General features: G+C 35.6%; 3 protein-coding genes across 3 annotated transcripts; 2 read left to right on the top strand and 1 right to left on the bottom strand.

The window, feature by feature from the left end:
- Positions 1 to 1,917: 1,917 nt before the first annotated feature.
- LOC103032791 (protein CEBPZOS) lies at positions 1,918 to 5,676 on the top strand. The gene is made up of 4 exons (XM_049484695.1): positions 1,918 to 2,010; positions 4,478 to 4,595; positions 4,682 to 4,726; positions 5,004 to 5,676. The coding sequence occupies exons 2-4, from the start codon at positions 4,478 to 4,480 to the stop codon at positions 5,081 to 5,083; spliced, it is 243 nt and encodes an 80-aa protein (XP_049340652.1). The 5' UTR covers positions 1,918 to 2,010; the 3' UTR covers positions 5,084 to 5,676.
- cebpz (CCAAT enhancer binding protein zeta) lies at positions 4,863 to 14,784 on the bottom strand. The gene is made up of 17 exons (XM_007255438.4): positions 14,566 to 14,784; positions 11,531 to 13,041; positions 10,695 to 10,926; positions 9,869 to 10,028; positions 9,480 to 9,565; positions 9,322 to 9,375; positions 9,106 to 9,208; positions 8,397 to 8,465; positions 8,235 to 8,301; positions 7,619 to 7,722; positions 7,460 to 7,520; positions 6,546 to 6,733; positions 6,425 to 6,457; positions 6,229 to 6,297; positions 5,931 to 5,989; positions 5,733 to 5,814; positions 4,863 to 5,265 (listed from the first exon to the last, which is right to left on the bottom strand). Exons 1-17 carry the CDS (start codon positions 14,743 to 14,745, stop codon positions 5,114 to 5,116), a joined length of 3,210 nt encoding a protein of 1,069 aa, XP_007255500.3. The 5' UTR covers positions 14,746 to 14,784; the 3' UTR covers positions 4,863 to 5,113.
- Positions 14,785 to 15,251: 467 nt separating this feature from the next.
- On the top strand, positions 15,252 to 24,441 carry ndufaf7 (NADH:ubiquinone oxidoreductase complex assembly factor 7). The gene is made up of 10 exons (XM_007255437.4): positions 15,252 to 15,602; positions 17,153 to 17,307; positions 17,589 to 17,669; positions 18,400 to 18,510; positions 20,077 to 20,290; positions 20,374 to 20,432; positions 21,067 to 21,180; positions 22,041 to 22,184; positions 23,211 to 23,384; positions 23,939 to 24,441. The coding sequence occupies exons 1-10, from the start codon at positions 15,497 to 15,499 to the stop codon at positions 24,161 to 24,163; spliced, it is 1,383 nt and encodes a 460-aa protein (XP_007255499.3). The 5' UTR covers positions 15,252 to 15,496; the 3' UTR covers positions 24,164 to 24,441.
- Positions 24,442 to 26,060: the final 1,619 nt, after the last annotated feature.

Genomic DNA, 26,060 nt, shown 5'->3' with positions numbered 1-26,060 from the left:
GCTAAAGAACATATCAGATGCAATGTTGATGAGAATTTATGGCCAAACAGACTGCAGCGGATGGATGGCCAGGAAGGTGATGGAGAGAGGGGAGTGACACAGAGTAGTCAGAATGTTACTGTATTGCATTTGTGATGCTTGACTATTTTTTTACCTACTGTAATGTATTTTGTTTTGTTTTTGCAGGTTTTTGTCATTTGTATACATAGTATATTTGATACATTTTCCTTAGTATTTTCTTTTCTTTCTACCTACAGTAATGTGTAAAAATGTACTTGTAAATAAAAATAGTTACAATTTCCTCAGCAGAAAGAGTGCAGTGTGTGTGGTGTGAAAATTGTATTCCTTTAGCTAGACCTCTGCCATAAAGACAAAACATCTAAGCATTTTGACTTGCAGTACTTACACAATGCCAAAGGGACAATGCATTTTGGGGGCACTGATGATTTGTGTGAGAAAGGAAATCAGTTTTGACACGTGGGTAAACTGTTTTTGGAGCGATATGAGCAGTGATGAGGATCCATGTAGTTTTGCTGCACCGTCCAGTTTATTTTGACAGATGGACAAAATTAATGAAAATGTGCCAAAGCAATTGAGAAGGATCTATGCCATTTTTATGGTACTGACTATTTATATGGGAGAGGGACTTCATTTTGAAGCAAGAATGAACGTTTTGGGAGACATATGACATTTTGCTGGTTATCTGAAGTGTTGTGAAGAACTGTAAGTCTGTTTGGCCAATTTACCTTTTAGTTATAGGAATGTCATCTCAGTTTCAAGAAATGAGCCAAACCAATTGAGAAAAACTGTAATATCATTTTATCTGCAGATACAGCCCTAGAACAAGTTTATTAGAAGTAGCACCTCTTGCTCAGATGAGAGTTTTGCATATCTTAGCTGGACTTTCTCAGTCGGTTTTATGATGTAAAATGAAATGGCTTTTTGAAATTAGCTGTGCTGAACTTGTTAATTACTTGATTTTTTTGTCTTTTGAATGTATTTAAGACCATCAGTTGTGTTGTGAAGAGGTAGAGAATAGCTCTATTTGAGTAATGTTCTAATCCATATTATGGCAAGAATTATTCAACTAATTAAAGAACCAAAAATACTGAATTTGCTCTTTTGCTCTTATGGATTTTCGTTCCGTTAGCGACACCTGCTGGACATGTTCGTCTTACTCTCCTAATATAGGCATATTCATTTCGTCAGTATATACTATAACTTTTCCTAGAACAAGTCATTAGTTAAAACATCATCATCAAAACATCAGGCCTGTGCCCTTCTTTCGGTAGGAGACTTTCTGAAATTTTAAGTAAAATTTTCACATGTATTAACTGGAAATATAAACAGAGCTTAAAATGCGATTTTAGTATTAGTAAATTTCTTTAATGATTGTAAAAATATGTATCTACAATGTAAAAAAAAACAATTAAATAAAAAAACATTGAAAGAGAAATGTACTTTACATACTTTATTTATAAAATAATAAAGTCATATAAAAACGTCATATACACTATATACACATATACACTATATATATACAGTACCAGTCAAAAGTTTGGATACACCTCTTCTCATTCAATTGTTTTCTTTCTTTTATGATTTCTTTAAAGATTGTAAAAATATGTATCTACAATGTAAAATAATAATAAATTAAATAAAAAACATTGAAAGAGAAATGTAAATTATATTATTTTATATATATACTTTATTTATAAAATAATACATTATAAATAATTTTCTTTCTTTAAACGTTTTAATTTAATTTGAATCCCATTTGTATTTTTGTTTGGTTTTCTTTATTTTTATTAGGTGATGTATTTTTAAAAACGCACTTTTAAAATCCATATTAAAAGCATTAAACTTCCTTTGTAAAAAAAAAAAAAAAAAATACAAGAGCGTTTTAAAATTTCATAATAAAAGCCTTAAAAATCTCGTTGCGAATGTATTGTGGTCACGCTGAGGCTCCGTAGGTGATGTTCCTGTGAGACGGTGTGTAGCGGTGTGAAGGTGAGTGAGAAGCTACAGTAGTTAATTATATCAGTGGTTACTTTTCAGTCCTCCTGACTTACACTGTGAGTACTGTACTGTTCTTTTAGACAGAAGGTTTTAATCAGTGGTGAGGTCCAGGGCAGAATAAAACAGAAAGCCGTGATTCAGCTTCTGCAGTACTGACTCCACATGGACTTAACTAGGCTAACTCTACTGTCACTGCAGATGAGCACTGAAGAACAGCTCTGAATCACTCTGCTATAAACAGACAGGTGTTAAGGGCACAGAGGCTTTTCTCTTATTCTTCTTTATTCCTTTAATTGAACGGAGCCCTAGTACCCTGCTGGGCTGTCTGTCTCTATACTTTTGGATACAAGATGAGATACTAGGGACAAAGGTGTACAGTAAGGAAGTAGAAGTACTTTACTATTGTACTTTAATACTAAATACGTTACTGCTGTATCTGTATCTACTGGAGTATTCATTTACATATACTTATACCACTTATACTTCACCAGGTTACATATTGTTGATGCGTTTAATACTTTTAGTCTGATCAATTTTTGTGTTACATCGTTATTTTTTTTTTTACAATTATAAAAACGTTAGGAATCATTCCAAACCCACATTATCACTAAAGTCAGAGCGGTAGATGATCTGCACTGTCACCGGGTTTGATGAAGCTGCTTATTATTGAGTGAATCAAAAAACCAAGCTGATCTTATAAGAATACCACACTGCTCTTGTTCTGCCTGCATGCATTGAGAACACTTGAGCTGTGTTAGTTTCAAGATGTAAGAATCAGAAACACCACCTTTAACACCTTCTGCACCTTCAGCTTTGATTATACCACAGTTAGTTCAGACCCTGCAATATGATTGGCTGTGAGGCGTTCTATGAGTGCCGTTATCAGCCGGTAATGCACTGTAACCGAACTCTCCATGTATTACTCCAGGTAACCTAGCAACAATGCAGTGCTTACCAACAAAACAGCACAGCTACAAACAGAGCAGCAATGGAACTATTTTAACTTGTGGAGAGATTATAACCAAACAGATCATATTTTCTCATCCTCTTTAACTCAAAATCTTTCAATAAACAGCGGGAAAAAACTGGTATAATCACAATAATACACTCGAGGTTTGTGCTGTAACGTGTAATATTGGCACTGCTGTTCTGATCTACGACCACAGCACAGCAGTACCAATAATACACATTATAGCACTCCCTCTTTTGTATTATTGCTTAAGTACATGTTTGTGGGACTTTATAAGTGAAAGGAGGGATGCTTTAAAGGGGTAAGGGACAAAGACGATTTGGATGATTAGTTTTCGTTTTGTTTTACCACAGACTGTTGTTTTACCACAGACCATAAGCTCAGGGTTTTAAGGTGCTTAACTGAAGATAAATCTGACAACTAGGCAGGCAAGGAAGTGCTGCAGTCTGTTGAAGACAGTCCTGTTAAACCTTTGCTGTGTGTGGTTAAGCATTTTCCTGATAAAATATGCCATTTGTGGTCAAAAAATGTCTTGCACATAACACAGATTTTGATGCCCCTTTTATCACCACTAGAGGTGACTGAGCAGTTTAAGCAGTGGCTTTCCTTGTCATCATACCAGCAGTGTGTCGTAACTCACTGAGCGGGGTCTCCATACTTAAACCTGATTGCCTGTGGATCCCAAACTAAAGACTATTCAATTATAGTCCAATACAGTTCAGGTGATTGTGAGTGGATGACAGTCTAGAAAGCAGGCAATTAGTTAAAAGACCATCCTCCCTTTCTCATTCCAATGATGCATCCCTTCTCAAAGTCTGTCAGCATGACAAAATGTCTGAGTTAATCATAGAGGTATGTCTTACAATCAGTAGTCTCTTTACAAGAGGTTAACTGTCCAAAAGTAGCCTACGAGAGCAGTGTCCAGTCAGACCACAATTGTAATAATTTACATATATGCCTGAGACATAACTACTTGCAGAGATTTGCTGCAAGGTTGCGTTTTTTTGTTTCAGCAAGTCCAAAGTAACAAATTACATTTAGTTAGACCCACCATTTTTAGTCAGTGAGAGCTCTGGGCCTTTAAGCCACAAAGCACACAAACAATGATAACCTTGGTGTCTGAGTGGGAATTCGGTGGTTATGTGTCTAGGGCACCTTAGTCATGAAATTTAAGGCAGGTTTCTTCAATCAATCCCACCACCTCCCCTCCCAACCCTGGGCCTCATTAAGGGGACTAATCTGGCAACTCCATTCCAAATTTAGTTTCATTTCAGACAGGAAAAATTACAGTTTGGATGTTTTTTTTTTTACCTTTTTACACCATAATTCAAGTTTAGATAAATTTTAATCCAATTTGATTAGGAATGAATAAAAAAAGAAACATGCCTTCTCTATTATCAAGACATTATCAGCAACAGTTTCAACTTTCAAATCTTTTTTAGTGCTGAGCTTTGGGTGGGTTAATAAATGACACTGTCTCCATTCCAGATGGCCCCCAAATCCATGGAATCAACAGCCAGGAAAATTTTCAAAGGAGTTATTTTTCTGGAGGTTGCTGGTGTGTTTGCAGCCTATGGGCTATTTCTTAAAATGAACTCAAGTCGAGGTAATGATATTTTATTTATTTAAGAATATTCTGAAAAATGTTTCTCCCAGTATTCCTTAAACGATTCCTTAATTCCTGTCTTGCAGATTTCAGAGGTACAATGAACAAATACCTTCCATCCGTTCTTGAAGGTAAAGTAAATTTTTTATGATGACTCAATTTCCTCTATTTTAGGGGTTAAAATGAGTGATACTGTTTATACACCAAAAAAAACTGTAGTTAAATGTTTCATATTGTGTTCTTTGCAGTTTTACAGCACCAACAGTGAACAGTAAAATATTATTTATTGTAAAATGCACTTTTACATTTATGTTTAACATTAGTCCATTGTAGAAAATTTTGCCACCAATTTGGCAAGTGAACATGCCTGTGATCTGCCTGATAAGCATTTCTTCTTCCTTTTCTTAGTTTTTTACAAGGCCAACGAGTGGTCTGGAGTATATGGCATTCGGGAAGCAGATCAGGACGCGTGGTCTAAGCAAGATTAAATACACAAACACATGAGGACAGCTGACTTTTCATTTCTTTTTTCCAACAGTTCTTTTGCCTGTTTTGGGCTTTCCAAATGTTTTCCTCTTATTGAACATCGCCTTTTTTCTCCGGATTGTTTTAACATCGCGTCCTTGAATCCAGTCATCACGCTTGGATTCCCATTTCAGCTGCTTGACACCTGAATGAGGGGAAAATTGGGGGAGAATGAGTGGGCTGAGTCAGATATTGTGGACACTGACTAGTATCAGTCACCCTATTTTAATAACCAATATATTGTATCACTACTGACAAAATAACAAAAAAAATTTTGATTAGTGATTTCTTGGTAATTGAACTGTTTCTTAAGTACATATTTAATCAAAAACACATTTAAAAACCATCACCATCCAGTCAGTTGATCAGTACAGTAAAAAAACTATTGAATAAGTACAGCAGCAAATAATGAGCATAACAAATGGTTGATCACTATAATAATTATTATATGCTAACCAGACCTGGACATTTGTCAGCATTACAGAACTGTGTGTGATTCTTTTTGAAGGAACTTGGCTAGCATCTAGCCATTTGAATAAATAATTTAAATCCGTGACCTGTGTTTTTGTCCCTCTTTTATCTCACGTCTATTAGTTTGTGTTCGATACTCACTGGCTTTGTCTTTGTTGGCCATTGCATTCATGCCAAGGTTATCCAATTTGGAGTCCACATTCTCATCCAGCAGTTCCCCAAACTGGAAAAATTAAGACATTACATTAATTATGAACACAAGTGGGAAACAATGTGCTTTAATGGAGCAGCACTCACATAACAGAAAATAATTATATATTCTGTGTAATAATGTTTTACCTCTTCAGCTGATGCAAATATTGCTGTATCATGCTTCTTTCCTTTCATTTTCTTTTTTCCTGGATTCAAAAGAAAAGGGTGATTATTAATAATAATTGTAATCACAGGACAGATTAATTTGGTGCATCCAGTGTCATTTAGCCTATTGCTTTCAGAATTCTCAAAATAAGTTGTTGTAAATTGTGTAAATTTACACAATTTATATATACTCACGCAGTGTGATTCAGATTTTCTAAATGGAAAAGTTATTTACTTAAACTTAAAGAGAGACTTAATGTATTAAAATATCCCAGCTCACCAAAAGACTCCAAGAAATCCAACTGCTCTGATGACTTTCTTTTGCCTGTTTTGAGTTTTGTACGGCCATCTGATGGATCATTTCCAGAGAGACGAGGGGGAGAAAAACAAAGAAAGAAAAAGAATTACATGAGAGACCAACATAATACTATGAGTGACTATAATGATAACTATGTTTTGTATTGAAATTAACATACCATCAAAGTCATTACCATCCTCGAGCTCTGGTACTAAAAATAAATAAATAAATCATTTTTAGCTTAGGTGGAAACTACCAACAACCAAAAAACTTCCAAATGACCAAAATCATTAAAATACCTTCTTCCTCATCATCATCATCTCCATCAGGGTCCATAAACGCGCCACCTTCCTCCTCGAGCTCATCTTCTAGCTCATCTTCCATACTACCCAGAGAGACTTCCTCATCATCCAGATCATCATCACTATCCAGGTCAGAGTCAGAGTCTTCTGCCTTTTTCCCTTTCTTGGATTCCTTCTTCACATTACTGGAAGAAATTTTAAAGCAGCACTTTTATTGTCTGTATGCACATTTGTCAAGCACTCAAATGTAAATTAATTAATTTCTCAAATTGGTTTAGTATTTTTACAAAAGGCTATACAAAGAGCTGTACTAAAAACTAGTAAGGTATTTTGTATGCTTTCATGAACTCAAGAGTGCCTTCTCTTTTCAAGCTCCTTGCCTCTATTCAAATCAGTTCCCTGGGGTTTGCACATGGAATTAGGTTACTGCTTTGACTCGTATGGCTAAGGTCCCTCCTGCACAGAGAAATGCCAAGACCTGAAAAGTGCTGCTGTCCACCACTTTAGTGTTTATCTTTATTGAATATAAAGAAAAGCAATACATGGATGAACCTACAGCCTACAACTTGGCAATCCTACCATTTCTTAATTCGCAGTTTGAAAGAAATTATTTTGTGTAAAAGAAAATCAATAATAATGAGTCTCTCCAGAATTTATGGCTTGTGTACACTGGGTAAGATGGCTTTGGAAAACTGGAACCAGATGAATATTTGTTGTAAAAAAAAAAAAAAAAACATGTTTTAAGTTTTTATCTACTTGAGAGCTAAACATGGACCTGTTACTAATTCCTGCATTATCTAAACACAACATAATTACCTACACCTAAAACTTTCCTATTATATGCAATGTCTTTAATTCAAAGAAAGGTTAAGCAAATGCTTGGATATTTCTGTATTTATGAAGTCACTTACCCCGCAAAGTCCAGGTCATCGTCCTTAAAATCTGTGAAGTAGCTGTCGCTTTCTATAGAATCTGAAAAAGTTTTTAAAGTTAGTGACTACAGTTAAAAAAAATAAAATAAAATTCTGCTTTCTGAACACTGAAGCCATTTTCACTACTGCTGTACTTACCAAGCATTCTGTCAAACTCGTCATCATCCACGTCTTCCACACTCTCATCATCCCCTTCCCGAGGTGCCTTCTGCTGCTTCTCTCCTTCACGTTTCTTAAAGAACCTGAAGAGAGGAGTGATTTAGATATATTACTGCTGTTACAGTAGGTCCACATACATAACAGATCACAGGAATCACATTGTTTATATGTTTGACAAACAGCTCTGTCGCAGTGTTACATGGCTATTGTTTCCACTACTATTATATAGCTGGTCACTGATTCCGGAATCCTAGTGTTTGGCTTTTACATATAATGCAATTGCAAAATCTTACAAAATTTACTGAATTACAAGATGTACTGTAAGCACAAAGTGTGACTTTCAGCACAATTACATCAATTACTATCCTATAGCATTCTCCAAGCTAAGCATGAAACAAGGGTTTCCACTAATTTTCTTGATTTAGTTAACTAACAGCAATTAGTTAACTAAATCCAAATTAATCACAATTGCTTGGATTTTCAATGCAGTAAAAGTTAATTTATTGATAGGAAAGGTACATGATTGTCAAATTATTCTCATATTTGAGGCAAGTTAAGGTCGAGGTCCAGCCAACACCATTTAGCTCACACTTACCTGTAAAAGAACACCTCATCCACAGGGATCTGACTCTCCTCTTTGGCTAGATACTCTTTGCAGTTCACTATATAAAAACAAATATATACATATATAAAAATGCATGTTCTGCCCATGTACATAATGTGGATTTCTCTCTACTTTATTGATTGAAATACTTACCAGGTAATGACCGGATGTTGTTCATGGACTGTTTCTGCTTTGGCTGCATAACAGTGGCTTCTGTGTTTTCTGTGATGGAATAGACAAATCATAAATGTAGTGCAGATTTGAAACCCCTAAACCTCACTGACAAAGACAATCAGATTAGGAACTATGTGTAAAGCGCTACACATAGGGTTTGTGTTTGGTCCATGGAGATATAAGTGTGGTAGATGGTATAACGTAAAATCTATTAGATATGTTATATATAAAGAGGCTGAGTTCATTAGGAATATCTGGGGCTTATTAAATGTTTTTTTCCTAATAACGTCCAGACAAAAAATATTTTTTGACAATCATTATCATACTCAATAATGTCAGCTTGCACATTAATAACACAGCAATTAAGATATTAACATAGATTGTTTTTTTGCATACCTTGGCAAGACCATCAAGGTTTTTATTCGCACTTTGTTTAAAACCAGCAGTTTTATTTAATTAAAAAAAATGTATATTTTAATTACAATGTTTAAAGATTTTTTAAGTTGTTAGGATTTGAGAGCTCACACAACTTTTTTGGGTTATGGTAAATTTAAAATAACCTAGTCTCTACATCTCTGAATGACTTGCACAGAATAAGAAAAATCTATTTTAAAAACTTTACAGAAGCTGTGATAAAACATCTTACCATTTAAACTCAGTTCTTTAAGAGTAGGAATATTTTACTCACTTTTGCCCTTCATCGGTTTTGGGTTTCTGAACACGAACCGATCCAGAAATCTGATGAGTGTAAAGTCCTGCAGAGGGTCTCCTGTGTACTGAATGAACTCTCCCTGAAGGCAAATCAAACAGCATGTCACAGATTGTGTGTCTGTGTGTGTGTATACGAAATGTAATTGGAGTTTCTGTTCTGTACACATAAAAAAAAAAAAAAAGAGACACTCACCTGCATAATGGTCTTTGCAAAAAGTGCCACAGAGGGGTGGAAATGCAAAGAGAGCTACAAAAGACAAAAAAAAAAAAAAAACAGTAAGCAACAAAGTGCCTGCATGTGCCCCAACCTAATATTAAAAAAATAGTTAAGATAAAATATAATATTTGTACCTTCTGCAGCTCCCAGAGTGTGGTGTAGTTTGCCCCACAGTATAATGGATTTCTGAATATGGGGTCGTATATCTTCATGTTCTTACCTGCATAGAAAATATAGTTTCCATGTGAGTAGTTTTACAGAGAAAAATCCATAACAAAGGGACACAATTGGTTGTATTTTCGCCATTAACTATTTAAGCATGTAAACTGGATAATAAGTAAATATTTATATACATTTTTACAACAAGCAAGAGCAGAAGTTTTAGAGATATACAGACACTAGTTTGGTTTCCATCCAAATATTTCTGAATTTAATTGTAAAGATGGACAGCTGGATACTAACTACAGCAAAACTCAAATCAAATAGCACCACAAAGTCATGTTTAGGAATTGTTCCAATTTACCCTCCAGGTTTTGGTGATGCACCCATGATGCAGTTGGTTTTGGCTGCTCTGTTTTTTCAGTCTGTTCCTGTTCAGCTTTATCTGCATCCACAAATCTCTCTTCTTCATCATCGTCATCCTCAAATCCTTTTAGGTCTTCAAACTTTTCCTCCTCAGCATCCTAACATATTGCATATTTTTGAATAAACAAGAAAAACATTTTGGTTTTGTACAAGACATCCAAGGTGTTAAATATATCTAAAGCAAATTTAAAGTAAAACAATAAAAATATATCTAACAATATACAGCCATACAAAAAATAAGACCTTATTATTTGCTAACAGAAAAGATTTAAGATACCTACTAAGCTGATATTGTTTATCATCCTGTTACATAAACACAAATATTTAAAATCCATAATGGAAAACAATGACTGATTAATATACATGCTCTTTATTTTCACATTTACCGGTATTAAACATATATATGTCACAAGATCTGCTGGTGGGTTTACTCTGTTTTAATGATGATGCCACTAGAATGCTAATCAGTAAGCATCACACAAGTTATTTATATATTATCAATTTGTACATTCATAAAATAAAGAATGTTACTTTAGAATAATGTGTATATGTATATTTCGAATAACCTACAGGTATCACATATCAATCTAATCAACAGCATTACTCAGACAGTTCACTGAGAATTTATATAACTTTTTTCTATTGAATAACTGCTTTAAATTGAGCAATAGCATAACCCAGATTATGAAAACAGGATTTTAAAATACAGGTGTCTGTATAAAAATGCTGTGAATCTGCCTTGATATTTTGATAATGCAACGTACCCCTTCCTCCTTCAAAAGCAGTTGAAGGCCAGGTTTGCTCTTCATCACCTCAGATACCAGGAAGAGAGCGCCACATGCGAAGGTCGGGCTTTGCTCACAGCTGACCTGTAAGAGTCTCTTTACAAAAGCCTTGATCCTCCTCAGCACTATGTCTGCTTTAAGGGATTTATACAGTAGGTTGAGAAACATGCTCTGTCTCGAGCATATGGCCAGACCTGGATCCAACAGCTTCCTGTAAGAAACACACACACACACTCAATCTACAGCACTGATATTACATTCAACTAATTCATTCATACAGACATGTGAAGGGCTGACACTAATGGTTATTTTAGTAATCAAATAGTATGGGAGATTTTTTTTTCGCTTAGTCAATGGATATTTCTGTCATCCCCTCAATCATTGCATCCTATGAGCATGCCATCTGTTTTTTACTATTTCGGCTCAAGCCTGGGCACCTGTTAATTACACCCTGTCATCAAGTAATAAGCTCCCATATAAAAAAAAATACTGTTTGCTAAAACGTGAATATAAAACTTGTGTTAAAAAATGTGTTTGTGTGAACCGAGTGAGACAGCAGCCCTTACCCCTCCCCTACTGTGTTTCTGTCTCAGCACTTTGTGTAGTGTGGTACAGTAAAAACTAGTAGACATTAAAATTTGTCAAATTAGTCAACAAATGTTTATAATCAACACAGTTGACTATGTCTAAATCGTTACAGCCCTGGTCGTGTGTCAAGTATTAAAAACAACTGATTCCAAAACTGCTCAGAAAATAACAGTACAGCCAGATCTATACAATGTCTCATTACAAATGATCATCGTGTTGGTGCTTACTTGTACAGAGCTACATAGTAGCGATCAGACACCGAATTCTGCGAGTCCATGACTTGAAACAGCAGCATCAGAGCTTGCACAGCAGTGCTGAATTTCACTATGTGCACCACTTTAAACAGAGTGTCCAGCTGCTCCCGCACTTTCTCATCACCCACTTTTGCGTATGGATAAGCCCGGTTCACTCCTGTCAGCAAGGCACTAAGCATTTTAGAATCCACATCCTTCTTTCGAACGCAGACTCTGAAGAAAGTGAAGTAAATGGTGATGAGTTTGGTGGCCAGGTCGGCTTCTTCGTGGCTCAACATCACCTGGTTGAGGAAGCAGGCAGCATAGTACTGAGCTTTAGAGCTGATATTTGGTCTAAACATAAGGCGCTCCACTTCGGTGCACACCACCACTTTCATAATCGGGTGTTTGTAGAGCAGCGTCTCCAGCAGATATGAAGCTTTGGAGGCCACTTTGTACTCTGGATCTCCCAACTTGTTGACTATGTGAGACAGCAGGGCTTTTTCCTGCTCTGGATGGTTACACAGAAGCTCGTGAGCAGTGGTTAGTGCCTTCGTTTTGTTGGCCAGGATAGAGTCATGAGACAGAGTGTTAAGGGCCACCACAAACTCGGCCACCTGCAGCTTCAGCTGGTGTTCAAAGAACCAAAGGATCAGCCTCCGATCACGAGCATCACGGTTTCCACTAGCTTTCTCCTCCAGCATGTCGAAAGGCCGCTGTGCAAAGGTACGTAGTTTGCGGTTTTCTGGCAAAAGGTCAGAACACAGCAGCTCCCTAAGAGTGTCCAACGCCATCAGACCTTCCCTACGACTGCCTTTCTTTTTAATCAAAGTGACCAAACTCTCAATATGTGACAGACAGTGCACCGGAGCGTCCTGGATCAAAACAGTCATGGCTGCCATCCTGTCAGCAAGAGTTCCAGTTGAGACAACGCTCTTCATCCAGGCTGTGTTAGCTCCTTTCTGAAAGTTCTTCTTGGATTTGTAGAGTTCGGCTTCAGCCTCAAAGAGTTTACGAGCCAAATCTTTGTATTGAGAAACCAAAGACTCTTCCTGAGCTGAAGAGTTGCTTTCTGAAGTGTAGTCTATGTCATACCATTTCCCACCAGGTTTGACCAACAGTGACTGTCTGGGGTAAAACTCGAAGAGGCTGGCGTTCTGCTTGGCCTTCTTTACAGCAGCTGCTGCCTTTTTAGCCTCTTTATCTTTCTTCTTTTTTTGCTCAGATTCTTGTTTGGCTGCAGGTGTCTTGACAGGCTCTTTGTTTTTCTTTTTGTCTTTTTTATCCAAGGGTTCTGTGGGTTTCTGTTCTTGCTTTTCCTCACTGTCATCCTCCTCATCATCATCCTCATCCTTAATAATCTGGTTGTCCGAATAGGAACGAATGCCCAGCTTTGTGATGAACTGTTCCAGTTCCCCATCCTCCAAATCATCGATAGCACCTTTCTTTCCACCGTTTACAAGCTCGTTGCTGTCATCAATGCCAACCAGCATGACATAGTCTGCCTGTATAAAAAAAAAATAAAATAACTATTATTTTTTTAAATCAACCGGTCCTGTTTAAAAGTATCTCTATTAATAATTAATATCAGGAACTTCTGTCATTAAAGGTTTGACCCAAAAGTCAACTACACTTTCTAAATAACTTGGAAAGTAGACAAATTTGGACTAGTAACCTACAGTAGTGTTTTACATAGGGCTGAACAATATGGCCAAAATTTAAATCACGATATATTTATTTATTTAAGTCGATATGCTATAATTGTATTCTTTACACTATTTTGACATGGACAGTATAAAATATGTATTTAATCATGCACTGACAGAGCTGGGCAATATAGCAAAAAATATTGTATTAAAGGAATAATAATTTAAAAAGATTTTCACAATACACAACAATATTTTGACATGCAGACAAAATGCATCACCAGTGGCAGATTCTTCTTTCTGTACTATGCACAATATTTGTATGCATAGTATAGTCATTTTTATTATATCTATTTTGCTGCACTTCATCCAATTAATTAAAAGGTTTTATACTCTATGTAATGAAATGTAGCTACAGTTGGGTCAGTGTTCTTTAAGCACTACTGATATCCTCGATATGCTAAATAAAGCATATTATATATAGATAATAAAACATATATATATATATATATATATATATATATATATATATATATATAGACCAGCTCGAGTTCTGTAAGACACTCTCTTTGATCCTGCTAGGATGCTTTTGATGGGCTGTCTTAACAATTTACAACCTTAACCCTCCTGTTATGTTAATTTGTCAGGAACAGCAATGGTGTTCCAGGGTCAGTTTGACCAAGTGTATGTTTAATTATCCAAAAGATGTGTAAAACAAAAAAAAAAAAATCCTAACAAGCAGTGTTAATATTTAATTACTAACTCTATTACTTATTGTTCTTTCAATATTTAGTGCAGCAGTGTTACTTATCTCTAACAGGCAAGTTAATGGTTTATTTAGAAAAATTCACTCGTTTTTCGTAAAAATGTTAAATGTTTTAATACTCTATTACTCATAGACTAGCAGTTCTTGTTTTTGCAGGGGGTGGTTGCAAATATGCGAGATGAACAATTTTCATATTACGTTGATTACATTAACTAAGGCAAGCAGAAGAAGTTTTAAATTGAAAAAAACTTTTTTTTTTCCTAGATCTTCAAACTTTAAAACGGGTCACTTTGACCCGTAACATAACAAGAGAGTTGTGTTCGTTTTTTTTATGTTTTTTTCTTGATTCCACCTTAAATAGTATACATCTATTACTGTCACTGTGACTGTGGACTGAAATCAAAAATCCCATAATAAGATAAAACACCAGCAAGAAGCCAGATTTATCATCGCTAAAGTTAAACGGGACTAATCAACGATATTCAGTGAATCATATCGCTGTTTAAACTGATTCTACAGTCTCCTAAAGCAGCACTCAGCTCTCCACGTGTGGAGCTGCTCTGTTAGTTAGCATTGACCACTGAAGCTAGGTTAGGATTCTGCCCTGAATTCTTTACCCTAGTGCCTCCCAACCGCAGGACTCCGTCCAGAGTGAACTCCTCTTCCTCCTCCTCATCCTCCTGTTTCTCTCCATTCTCCTCTGCTTCATCGTTTTCATTTTCCAGCGCGTCCTCCTCGTTCTCCTCACTCTCCTCGAATCTCACGGCTTTCGGCCACTGTTTGCGTTTCGCAGCCATGCTGGAAACATGGGTTAGGAGAGGGGCAGGTCCTGGAAGGGAAGTAAAAACCGGAAACGCGGCTGCCTGATAAAACAGCCTTAGACGTTGTTGATACCTATTTCTTAAACCTTTATTATTTATTTATTATTAATTAATATACAGTTTAATAATTTAAAAAATTGTTTGGGGGAAAAATAGTTATTTACACTGCATCGTTATTTTATGCATTTATGTATTTATTTATTCGTTTATACTTTTATTGTATAACGGGATCTGTCGTCACGCCGTGGAGGAGCTGTCCTGATTCCAAATGTCTTTCTGTGCCCTATTTAGGTAGTGCACTTTGTAGTTACAAAACAAAAATGCTTCTACACCCCCCCAAAATATTGTTTGCCTATATAAATAGCAAGTTAGGATTGATTTAACACTAAGAATATTTTAAGTATAGAAACCACAGTGTTATAACGTCCACAGCTAGTGCACTTTCTAGGGGATAAGGAACTAGCTAGCTGATGTTGTTTGAGATCGAGCCTAACTTTGCAATGGCAGCTGATAGGGGGGCCAAACGTGTATGTTTGAATGTTTGCTCGTGCACATGTTATGATCTCTATTATAATTAACTCTAGGCCACAACTGACTCTCTCTCTCTGCTATGGCAGCAGTAGGAGTGTCAGTGTCGGTTCTGAACGTTTATTTTGCCGTTTAGTTAATTAATTCTGAAAAATACAGAAGAAACTCGGCTTAGTTTGAAATTAGGATATTACTGAAGATGTTCAGTATAAGCAGGACGTGTATGCGTTCATTTACACACATACCTGCTCCTAACAGGCTTTCCCTGCTGGACTGCTACTTAGGATGTTCCCAGAGGGCAGCAGGTGAGTGGGCTCTACTTCAGTACAACTACAATTGATGTTTTTTTTTTTTTTATCCACAACAGCTTCTTCCCTTCCTCCGTCCCAGCCACTGCCTCAGTGTAAAAAGAAATGACTGATTATTCTTTATCGCATCTCTCAGTCTCCTCAGTCAGACTTAAAAAATCCAACTTTGTATCCTTTTAGCTTTGTAGTCAATCATCAGTGCTTTCTGACTACAGTACCCAGCATGCATCACAAGCCATACACCAAGGTGACCCCAACCCCATGTGAGAGAGTACCACTGATGTCTATGACACAGTATTTAGCTTTCTTCTGCATTAGCCAGGTAACAGGTTAATTCCACATAGAAGAAGAGACATTCCTAACACGCCTGGCCAGCTTAAACATGTCAGACTGGTTTAGCTGGTTGACCAGTGTAGCTCTTGGCCAGTACTGGGCACTTTTTTTGTTTAATAGTTTGGCTGGCCTGCAAGCATGATGAACTTGACTCTAGACCAAGCTAGACAATATGATCTGTTTGAGACATGTTTAATCATGCTACACAAACAGCATTAAACTAAGGGTAACTAAACCCCCTCATTTTTGCTGACTCCACCTTCAGCTCATATTTTATAAAGGCTAAAAAATGCGAGGGTTAGTTTGGGATAGGCACTGAGTGATGTATGGGTTTAGATTTGGGGCAGGAGGGAGAGCTGATTGGCTGAGCTGCAGTAGCAGCAGTATGCCTCTGATAGCAGGGATTCACAGATAGTTGGATGTCAGCAGAGGGGCGATATTATTGATTATTGACTGATCTGCAAATTGTGATGTGTCCACATACCAAAGTACACAGAAACATCATCCTCATCTATAGCACAGTTGATCCTGAGAGGCACTGAGGAGGCAGAACTGACAGTAATAAAAGCGTTTTTTTAAGTTTAGGTAATGTTTATCCATTTTTAAGCAGGACTTATGTTTCATTACTTCACAGGAACACATTGGAGCTCTTAATGGAAATAATATGGTTTAGGGTTTAGTGGCTCTTTAACCAGCTACCTTACCAGTATGCAGTATGTTTTGTGTGGATTATCTGCTTATCAAACACCTTGGCCAGCTTCTAAAACATCTGAAGCACTTGATACCAGCAAGCAGCAAAAGCTGGTCTTGAGCTGGATTTATCAGCCTGTCACTCTCACAGTTATTCTCACGCTTGAGACTATTAGGGCAATGTAGTCATGTGTACAACATGTTTAGGATGTTTTTATTAATTCAGTAGGTACCAGCTTAAGTAGTACGTAGCTTCAGAATCCTAAACCTTGGAGGGGAAGCATTGTGTACACAAATTCACCAACACCCGACATTTAGATGAGTCTAAAGATCACATGTTCTCCAAGTTTTACAATAAAGAGCTCAACTATCTGTGTGGTAACATTGAGATAAAACTTTGTTCTTAATAGCAACTTTGTTCTTGTGCTCTTTGCTGCGTGGATCCTACAGAAGATATTATTTTTTTTAATGTACAAAAATAAATTAATAGTTTAAAAAAAAAGTCATTATTTGATCTGTTGCAGGAAGATGGACTGGTATATCGAGCAGGCGTTGTTTGTCCTCAGTGGAAGGCCAGACTGTCCCGTCTATGTTGAGACATCTGACCTCCAAGATTAAGGCTACTGGACCCATTACAGTAGCAGAGTACATGCGAGAAGTTCTCACCAACCCAGTTTCAGTATGTAGATATTTACTTATTCATTTTGGGCTGTTTCTTACTTCTGTAATTAATATCCTTATTTTTAGATTTACTTTAAAATGAAGTAATATTAAGTAACATTACATCCATATGTACAGTTAACATCTATATATTTCCTATTTTTTATCTCTGTAAAAAGATCTGTTAATGTGAATCACTTCTCTGCTGAGCATCTTTTGTACGCTAACCGGTTAATTCTAGTACAGTATTATTTATTCTTTGCGTTAACACAACTTGTTTGATGCTTATCTTGTTAATAGGGATATTATGTGAAGAATGATATGCTTGGAGCTGAAGGGGATTTTATAACATCACCAGAAATAAGCCAGATGTTTGGGGAGGTGAGTGTATAATGTGTATATACTGTGTCTTATATTGTTTTGTTTTCCATGCTTAAAGCAAAACGGTGTTATGGTGTGAACACAGGTTTTCAGTGTAGGGTCAACTAGTATAGTACTTTATTTAATAATGATCTAATATTAATTTTATATAAGTGGTCGGTATATATTTTTGTAAAGTTTCTCAACATAGACATTAAATGTATTGTCAATGACTATTAACCACTATTATTGTGTATCAGTATTCTTGATTACTTAATTGATATTGACCTTAAAACAGTCATCAACCCCTAGTTCAGAGTGGTCTGTTGTGAAATGGTTAGCTTTAGAGAAAAGTATTAAATTAGAAGTTTTCACATTTGGTCAGTGGACCCAAATGTTATTACCAAGTCCTAAATACATGAAAAGTATTGTGTAAAAATATATTTTTTGCCCTAATGTATATATTTTAAATCAATTCATTGTTAAATGTGATCATTGTTTAAGTTATTTGTACATCAGTACATATAAAACTCAATAGGTAACATATATAAAACAATGTTTGGTGTACTGCTTATTATCACCACTGTAAATAAATCTGCATGGATCTGCAATTTATCAACAGCACACCATTTTACAGAAAAAAACTCTAAATCACTGTCTCTCCACTCTAAATCACTGTTTGCATAATTTTTACTTAATTATTCTATATATTAGTGAATGAAATATGAGGAATTATGTTTTCCTGGTCTAGCTGATTGGGATCTGGTGTGTGAGTGAGTGGATGGCTGCAGGAAAACCCAAAGCATTTCAGCTTGTAGAACTTGGGCCAGGAAGAGGGTCTTTGACAAGTGACATTCTCAGGGTAAGTAGTTTAAAGTGTTTTACATTATGTTTAAAATTATTTACAGTTTTGATGGGTATTTTACCTGTAACAGCTGAAGATACAGACATTAAAAGGCAATAATCTGTAAAAGGGGAGGATACAAAAATAAAAAGGGGGTAAGGAAAGTCTTAAAAATTAGAGTTTTTGTATATACAGTTTTTACAGGCGAACTTTCCATTTAGTTCCCTTAAAACAGATCATTTGAATAGTCTATACAGCATTTCAGGATGCTATCTTGTAGTACGTTTGTATCGTTTCTAATGTTTAACCCTCCTGTTTGTCAGGAACAACAATGGTGTTCCCAGGTCAATTTGATTAATGTTTAATGTTTAATTATACAAAAGATGTCTGAAACAAAACAAAACAAAATCTAAGAAGCAGTACATCATTACTGCAATGGTGTTCCTTACCTCGAACTAATGGTTCAGTTAGGATAATTTAGTTATTTTTCATAAAAAAAAATACATGTTCAAACTTCTTTATTACTTTTGAAAAACCAACATATAAAACACAATACTTTTACATAACATTGAAATATAACATTTTAGTTTTTAGTTAAGTTTTAGTTTAGGTTTAGTTTTTGCATGGTATGGTTGCGAATATGTGAGATGAACCATTTTCATATTATGTTAATTACACTAATGAGGGCAAGCAGAAGAAGTTTCATGCTAAAATAATGTTTTTAACTACTTTTCCTAGATCTTCAAACTTTAAAACGGGTCAATTTGACCCATAACATAACAGGAGGGTAAATGAACAGTAGAGGGCACTGTTCAGCTGTGTTGTGAATTATCCAACCCAAAATACATATTTACATATCTTGTTTCACCATCTAATCAATCTTTAAAAATAAATTCACTTTCTACCCCTAGTAATTACCTCCTGATACATAAAATTTTACTCAGGGTTTTTGCATTCACAATATATTCCTAAATTCTTTGGAAACCATTTTCCCTCACACAACACCAAACCGCTTTTATGCTTCACAGTTGGCAAGGCGTTCTAAGGCTTGTTCATAGCTGTTCTCTCTAAGAGTTCTCTTGGTCTTCAGATCTCATCTGACCTTCACTGTTTCTTAATTGAAATTTCTTAATAATAATAATAATAATAATAAAAACACATTGCTCTATTATTATTGAATTAAGTACCAAATACTGTTTTTGCAGGTTGTCTTTTATTTAGCCACTTTTTTCACTATTGCTGCATTTACAAAGAGTGACTCACTACATACTGGTTGTGATTCAATTATTCTATTGTTTAATGTAAATTATTCTGTTTTGTCACTTTTCGGTTGCTGAATATTTGGTTCATAGCTAATAAATATGCCATTTTTTCTGCATATTGTAGAGGACAATTTCTTTTTATTTGACAAACTGATCATATGGGGAAATAAATAAAATATACATTATAAAGTGCAGAGGTGTTTATCTGTATTATTGCAGTATATATGTGAACATTAAGTATATGTTGTGTATTAGGATATGTGCATGACCCCATGTCCAGAAAGGGTACAGTAACAAGTGTTTACCTCTGTGTGTGTTACAGGTTTTCAGTCAGCTGCAGTCAGCATTGAAAGGGGCAGCAGTGTCTGTGCACCTGGTTGAGGTCAGCCCAAAGTTAAGCCAGGTCCAGGCTGAATGTCTGGCCGGAGATCACACTCAGGTGTGTGTGAGTGATGAAGAAGGGGTGTACCGTACTGGGACCACACAGTCCGGCCTGCCAGTCTCATGGTACCACAGGGTAGAGGATGTTCCCAGAGGTAAACATGCTTTATACTTTAGCAACAAGCTCATTTATATAAACTGATTCTTATTATAGTTGTATCTTTCTCTTTACCAATAGGGTTCAGTATATTCTTGGCCCATGAGTTTTTTGATGCTTTGCCAATTCACAAATTTCAGGTAAGCAGAACATTGAGATTGTTGTTTGTTAAATTATAGTGCAATTTGAGTAACATGACATTTATTAACACGATTTAGTTGCATAAACATAAAGAGGTAGCATTTAAAAACAAATAATTACGAAATAAAAACGAATAAAAAGTAATACAGCACTGTGATTTGTATTTTTACATGATTACATTTTATTTTAAAATAAACATCCATATTAAAAAGTTTGAACACTATTAATCAGATTATATGGTGATTTTCAAAGTGAAAATAAGTTAACAAATCTTTTTCATGTATACAAATCCTAAAAAATCAAATATGCCACAGTGATTTAGACATACAATATTTTATTTTTTCCCCAATTGTAGTAAATTGTGTTTACTGATAAAACATTAAAAGTAAGTGTCTCTGCAAAGTAAGTAACTTATTTACTAACCAACTTATTTATAACTTGTTTGTAACTTATATATTTAGTGGTTTTATGATTCATATTTCTTTCTTTCTAAATAAAACCTATAATAAAGTTTTCTACAGCAGAAGTATAATAGTAATAAAACAATAAAGAAATATAATACCCATAAACAAGGATACATTCTCTTAGTTTCATGTGTGTAATGAGTTTTTATGATTGATTGTGTTTTTATAGAAAACAGAGAAGGGTTGGAGGGAGATCATGGTTGATATTGACCCAGAAGCTCCAGAGAAGCTGAGATTTGTGGTTTTTCCTGCTCCTACACTGGCCTCTACTACACTTATACCAGTGAGTGCTTAGACTTTATAATGGAATCTCTAGTAAAATTGTATTAGGAACAGTAAAACATTATATACAGTAATAATCTGCTCTGTGTGTGAGTGCATTTAAGCATTATTATCTGAAATCTGTGGACTTACTTGCATTTATTATTATTTAATGCTTTTAAAAACATTGATTGCAAACTTTGTGGTGCATTGCATTACAGGTTGTGAAGATATGTGAAAGTGTGGAAATAATCCCCAAGAGTTCATTAGGAAAAGATTAAATAAACACAAACATTGATTTCCTTGGAATCAGAACCTCTTTTATATAGTTTATACATTCAGAGATGTGTTTGATCTGGCTTCTCTGGGGGAAAATGACACTCTTTAAATGGGCTGCCAGAGGTTTACATCATGTGTGCAGTGATTGAGAGAAAGCCCTCGGTTTAATGCCAGAAGAGTTCCACTAAACGTCTCTAAACTAATCTTCCTGCCCAGCTCTGACCTCTAGGAATCATATACTATTAACAAATTTATATGTTTATTTGATACATTCTTCAGTCAATACGTCTTTAAAACATAAATAATAATAAAAATAATGGAAATATGTTTTTTTGGAGCGTTTAACACTATACAAGTGAACTTTCTGAAAGTAAAGCCAACACTTAAGTCAAGCTAATATGTTTGGCTCAAGCTAGTCTTAATACAGTGGTACAATATAAGATAATATTGCGCAGTGTGATATGTTGTATTGCTACATTCTTGTTTGTTATATGTGCTAACATCTATGCTATTAGCTAACAGGTAATGGAATTTATATGTAGCTAATGCTGTTGTTTTGTCTTGTTTCTGTTTCATTTTGTCGTTCTTCTTCTTATTTTACAGGCAGATGAGAAGCGAGAGCATGTGGAGGTTTGCCCAGACAGTGGAGTCATTGTCCAGAAGCTGGCCAATCAGATTGCGGTGGAAGGTGGTGCGGCACTGATTGCAGATTACGGACATGATGGGACAAAGACAGACACTTTCAGAGTGAGCTTCCTCAATGAAAGCTGTTCTATCAAGCTGACTGTTTGTTTATCAGTGTGTCTGAGTCCAGTCTGCCCTCTTTGCCCTCTGCATGTGACTTTAGGAACTTGAGGTCAGATGTCCTCGGGTGTAATCACTCAGCTTAATGAGGCCCATCTGCCCTACACACCACAGTGTTCAACATGCAGGAGTGTGTGTTTGTGTAGACATTCAATACACATACAATACTAGAGATATGAGTAACTTAAAGCAGTATTTCAGTGATTTCCACCTTTATAGAGATTCTGAGCTTTACATTTTTAGTTTTGTACTTTGTAACCTTACCAATTATAATTTATATCATACCAGGTATCATAGTGTCTTAATCACACATCAGCACTTACCTAAAACCACACTAAAGTAGTAAGTACTTAAGTAATAATTAACAGACTTACTTACTGGGGGTGTGCCATATTGTATCGTACACAATAATATCGTAAAAAAAATACTTTTTACAAAATAGAAAAACACAGTTCACAGATTTTTATGTCTTTGCTGAATGTTTCACACTGTTGATATTAATTTTGTTTCAGACAGTGATATGGTCTTGAAATTAATAAAAAATATATTGTTTTGTGAAATACCATGAAATGTTGTGATATTATATTAGGGCCATATGCCCACCCTAAATCCTAGCATATTTTCCCAGATTGAGTGATGGAATTATGTCATGGTTTTTCAGTCCTGGTCCTGTAACCTACCTGCCCTGCAAATTTATGGTTTCCCTTCTCCCAACAGACCTAATTCAACTGAGCAGCTCATTATCAAGCTCTTTCAGAGTTCCAGTGTGTATATTAAAGCAGGCAGTCCTCTAAAATGTGCTGAGGAAGAAGCACTGGATGATGTAGACTTGTTTTATTTTAATATGCTGTAGTAAAGGTGTCATAGGTTTAATAGTAATAAGCATGCCAGTAAGAGAAAGGTAGAGTTTCTAAGTACTTCTGAAATGTACTAAGAAAAATCTAGACTAAACTGAGTTTTCTTCTGAAGGGCTTCCGGGGCCATAAGCTGCACGATGTTCTGCTGGCCCCTGGCACTGCAGATCTAACTGCAGACGTGGACTTCAGCTACCTGAGAAGGATGGCTGGAGATGAGGTTGTTTGTATGGGACCTATCACACAGAGACTCTTCCTGAAGAACATGGGAATTGACACACGCTTACAAGTAAGACTGACTAATTATCTGTAGACAGACCAACACACTTTATATTTCAGTTCGTTAATTAATCTGTTTTGTTTATGTAAGAAGGTAGAAATTGTACTTTTTAAAGGAATTGGACATATTTATAAGAAATGAGTCTTCACATTATATACAGCACCATTAGATTTTAAAAAGGCACTCCAGCAATATAATGAGATAAATATATACAATTCTTTTAAAATGCTACTCCAGTGCAATATGACAATATATAGAAGACCTTGGCCTTGGCAAGATTTATATATAAAATACAGTATTTTGGAACTGTCAGCACAACAAAATTAATAATTAAATCAGGTATGTATGTATATTTTGACCTTATGTTGATACAAAGCAGTTCTCATGTGTTCCTGCTACTCTCAAGATACATTAGAAGGGGCTTTTCCTAGCTTGGTTCCTGTGTGTTATGACCAAAATGTCTATATTGTTTTAACCAGTTGTACCCAGATTAAAACTATAATCATAATTGAAACCATAAACAACTGTCACACACTTTTTAATAAATGTTTGTCCTCCGTCAGGTCTTGTTAAGAAACTGCCGTGATGCTTCTACACATGCTCAGCTCATCCAAAGCTACAACATGCTGATTAACCCTGAGAAGATGGGCCACAGGTTCCAGTTTTTCTCTCTGCTCTCCCACAGCCGGATGGCTGAGCCTCGGGAAGAGGGAGAGGGACTGAAGAGGAGAAAGAAAGGCAGAGTGCCGCTGCCTGTGGCTGGATTCACTCATCTGGGACTGCAGTGAGGGATGCTGAACTCATGTGTGGGAAGATGAGTTCAGGCTTATTCAGATATACAATGGAAAGCAGTAACTGGACATGTGCTGAGAAATAACATTTTCCATTGACTGACTTCTGTCTCCTAGACTGCAAACAGGTTATGAATCTCTGACTTTGGGTTGAATGTCTAGTTGTTCCCCACATGACATTATGGTGAATAGAGTGTAATTACACATGTGTTCAGTCTCTCAGTATTTTTGGAGTAAATTGTGTTTATTTAATTAAAAAAAGGTTTTATAAAGAATATGAATATTTTCATTATTTGTCTTGATGGCTTGGAAATTTTGTTAATATTATAACAGCAGCACACTACCTAATACATAAATATATTACCAGTCAAACGTTTGGACACATTGCAAATTAAAACTCATCCACATTATGAGGGAGCACATAAGGAATCATCAACGTGATTAAAAGTGTTAAACAAACCAAAATACTCTGTAATGCATTTCGGTGACTGGTAGGCTAGCTTGTTAACTAGCTGTTGCCCAGCATAGGATTTAGCTGGATAACCAGCTGTATTATTTTTATTATTTTTTTCTTTGAGGGGGGGTTATCGTTATGTTTCATCATAATGATTTTTCCTTTTTTAGTTAAGTAGTTTTTGCCATAATATGGATTAGAACATTACTCAAATAGGGCTATTCATTCTATACCAACTCTACCTCTTCACAACACATTAAGAGAACAAGAAAGTTAAGTAATTTATTTATGACAAATTTAGCACAGCTGTTAAGTGAAAGCTGTTCCAGGTGACTCTACCTCATAAAGCTGACTGAAGAAGTTTCAGCCGAGATGTGCAAAGATGTCATCTGTGCCTACTTTAAAGAAATTACTTAGTTTTTCATCATAGTTTGGATTATTTTAGTAGTAATCTACAATTCAGAACATTTTAAAATAATGAAAAAAGCACTGAATTTAAAGTGTGTCTAAATTTTGACTGCTACTGTATATTATTATCATTTAAAAGCGTGAGAAGGGGAAAGTGATTTTTTTTGGAAATCAGTAAGTGTAAACTAATATCTGAAAATATATTTTTTTTACCTTTTAAATCAATGTGGAAGGTAAATACTCGTTAATATGTATAACATATTGATAGTATAGACTAACAATAGTGAAATAATAGCAAATTATATGTGATCAAAACATGATAAATATGGAGCATTAATATGGAAGCATTTCAGGTCACAGCCACAGTTTACAGAAAAGTTATATATATAGCTATCTTACATCAAGAGCAGCTAGTATAAGTGTAAGACTAATATTGTAGATAGAGATGTTGCACTGCTACATTGGCTACTTTAGCTGTGTGTGTATAGGTTTGTAGAGCCCTATGACAGACTTTGTGTGTTCTCATGCAAAGCAAGTGACATTAAATAGGTAGGCAGCCAAGCCATCCCATCATAGGACAGACATTTTACAGTCATTTGGCTTCATTTGGATGATCTCTAAGGTTTAGCTTTAAGGGTGAATGTTTTTTAACTTATAATTAAAGCTGGTGAATTGAACATTAATGTTTAATGTTTTTCTCAAATTCTGTGGAAAATCCACATATAGAACATATACTGTCAGACTGGACTAAGTAGAGTTTAATTTTGGAACTGCTAAAACATCCAGACTGTTTCTCCTACTCCTACCTCACCTAGTCTGACCCAGTACTGACAAAAGCATGAACTGGTTTTCTCACATCATGTGAAGGTGTCTATATACAGACATAGATTTCTTATCTATAGTTCACAGATATAAGAAGGCTGTTCTAGTAAAATTACTCAGAGGTGATAAAAATAGATGCTTAAATCAATAGTAACAGCAGGTTTACAGCTTAAAGGGCAATCTTCTTCATTTCCAAAAATTTAGTATAAT

The sequence above is a fragment of the Astyanax mexicanus genome, chromosome 1 (assembly GCF_023375975.1).
Source record: "Astyanax mexicanus isolate ESR-SI-001 chromosome 1, AstMex3_surface, whole genome shotgun sequence".
Lineage (NCBI taxonomy): Eukaryota > Metazoa > Chordata > Actinopteri > Characiformes > Acestrorhamphidae > Astyanax > Astyanax mexicanus.
The sequence above is the reverse complement of the archived record's forward strand: the minus strand, read 5'-3'. Positions and strand labels throughout refer to the sequence as shown.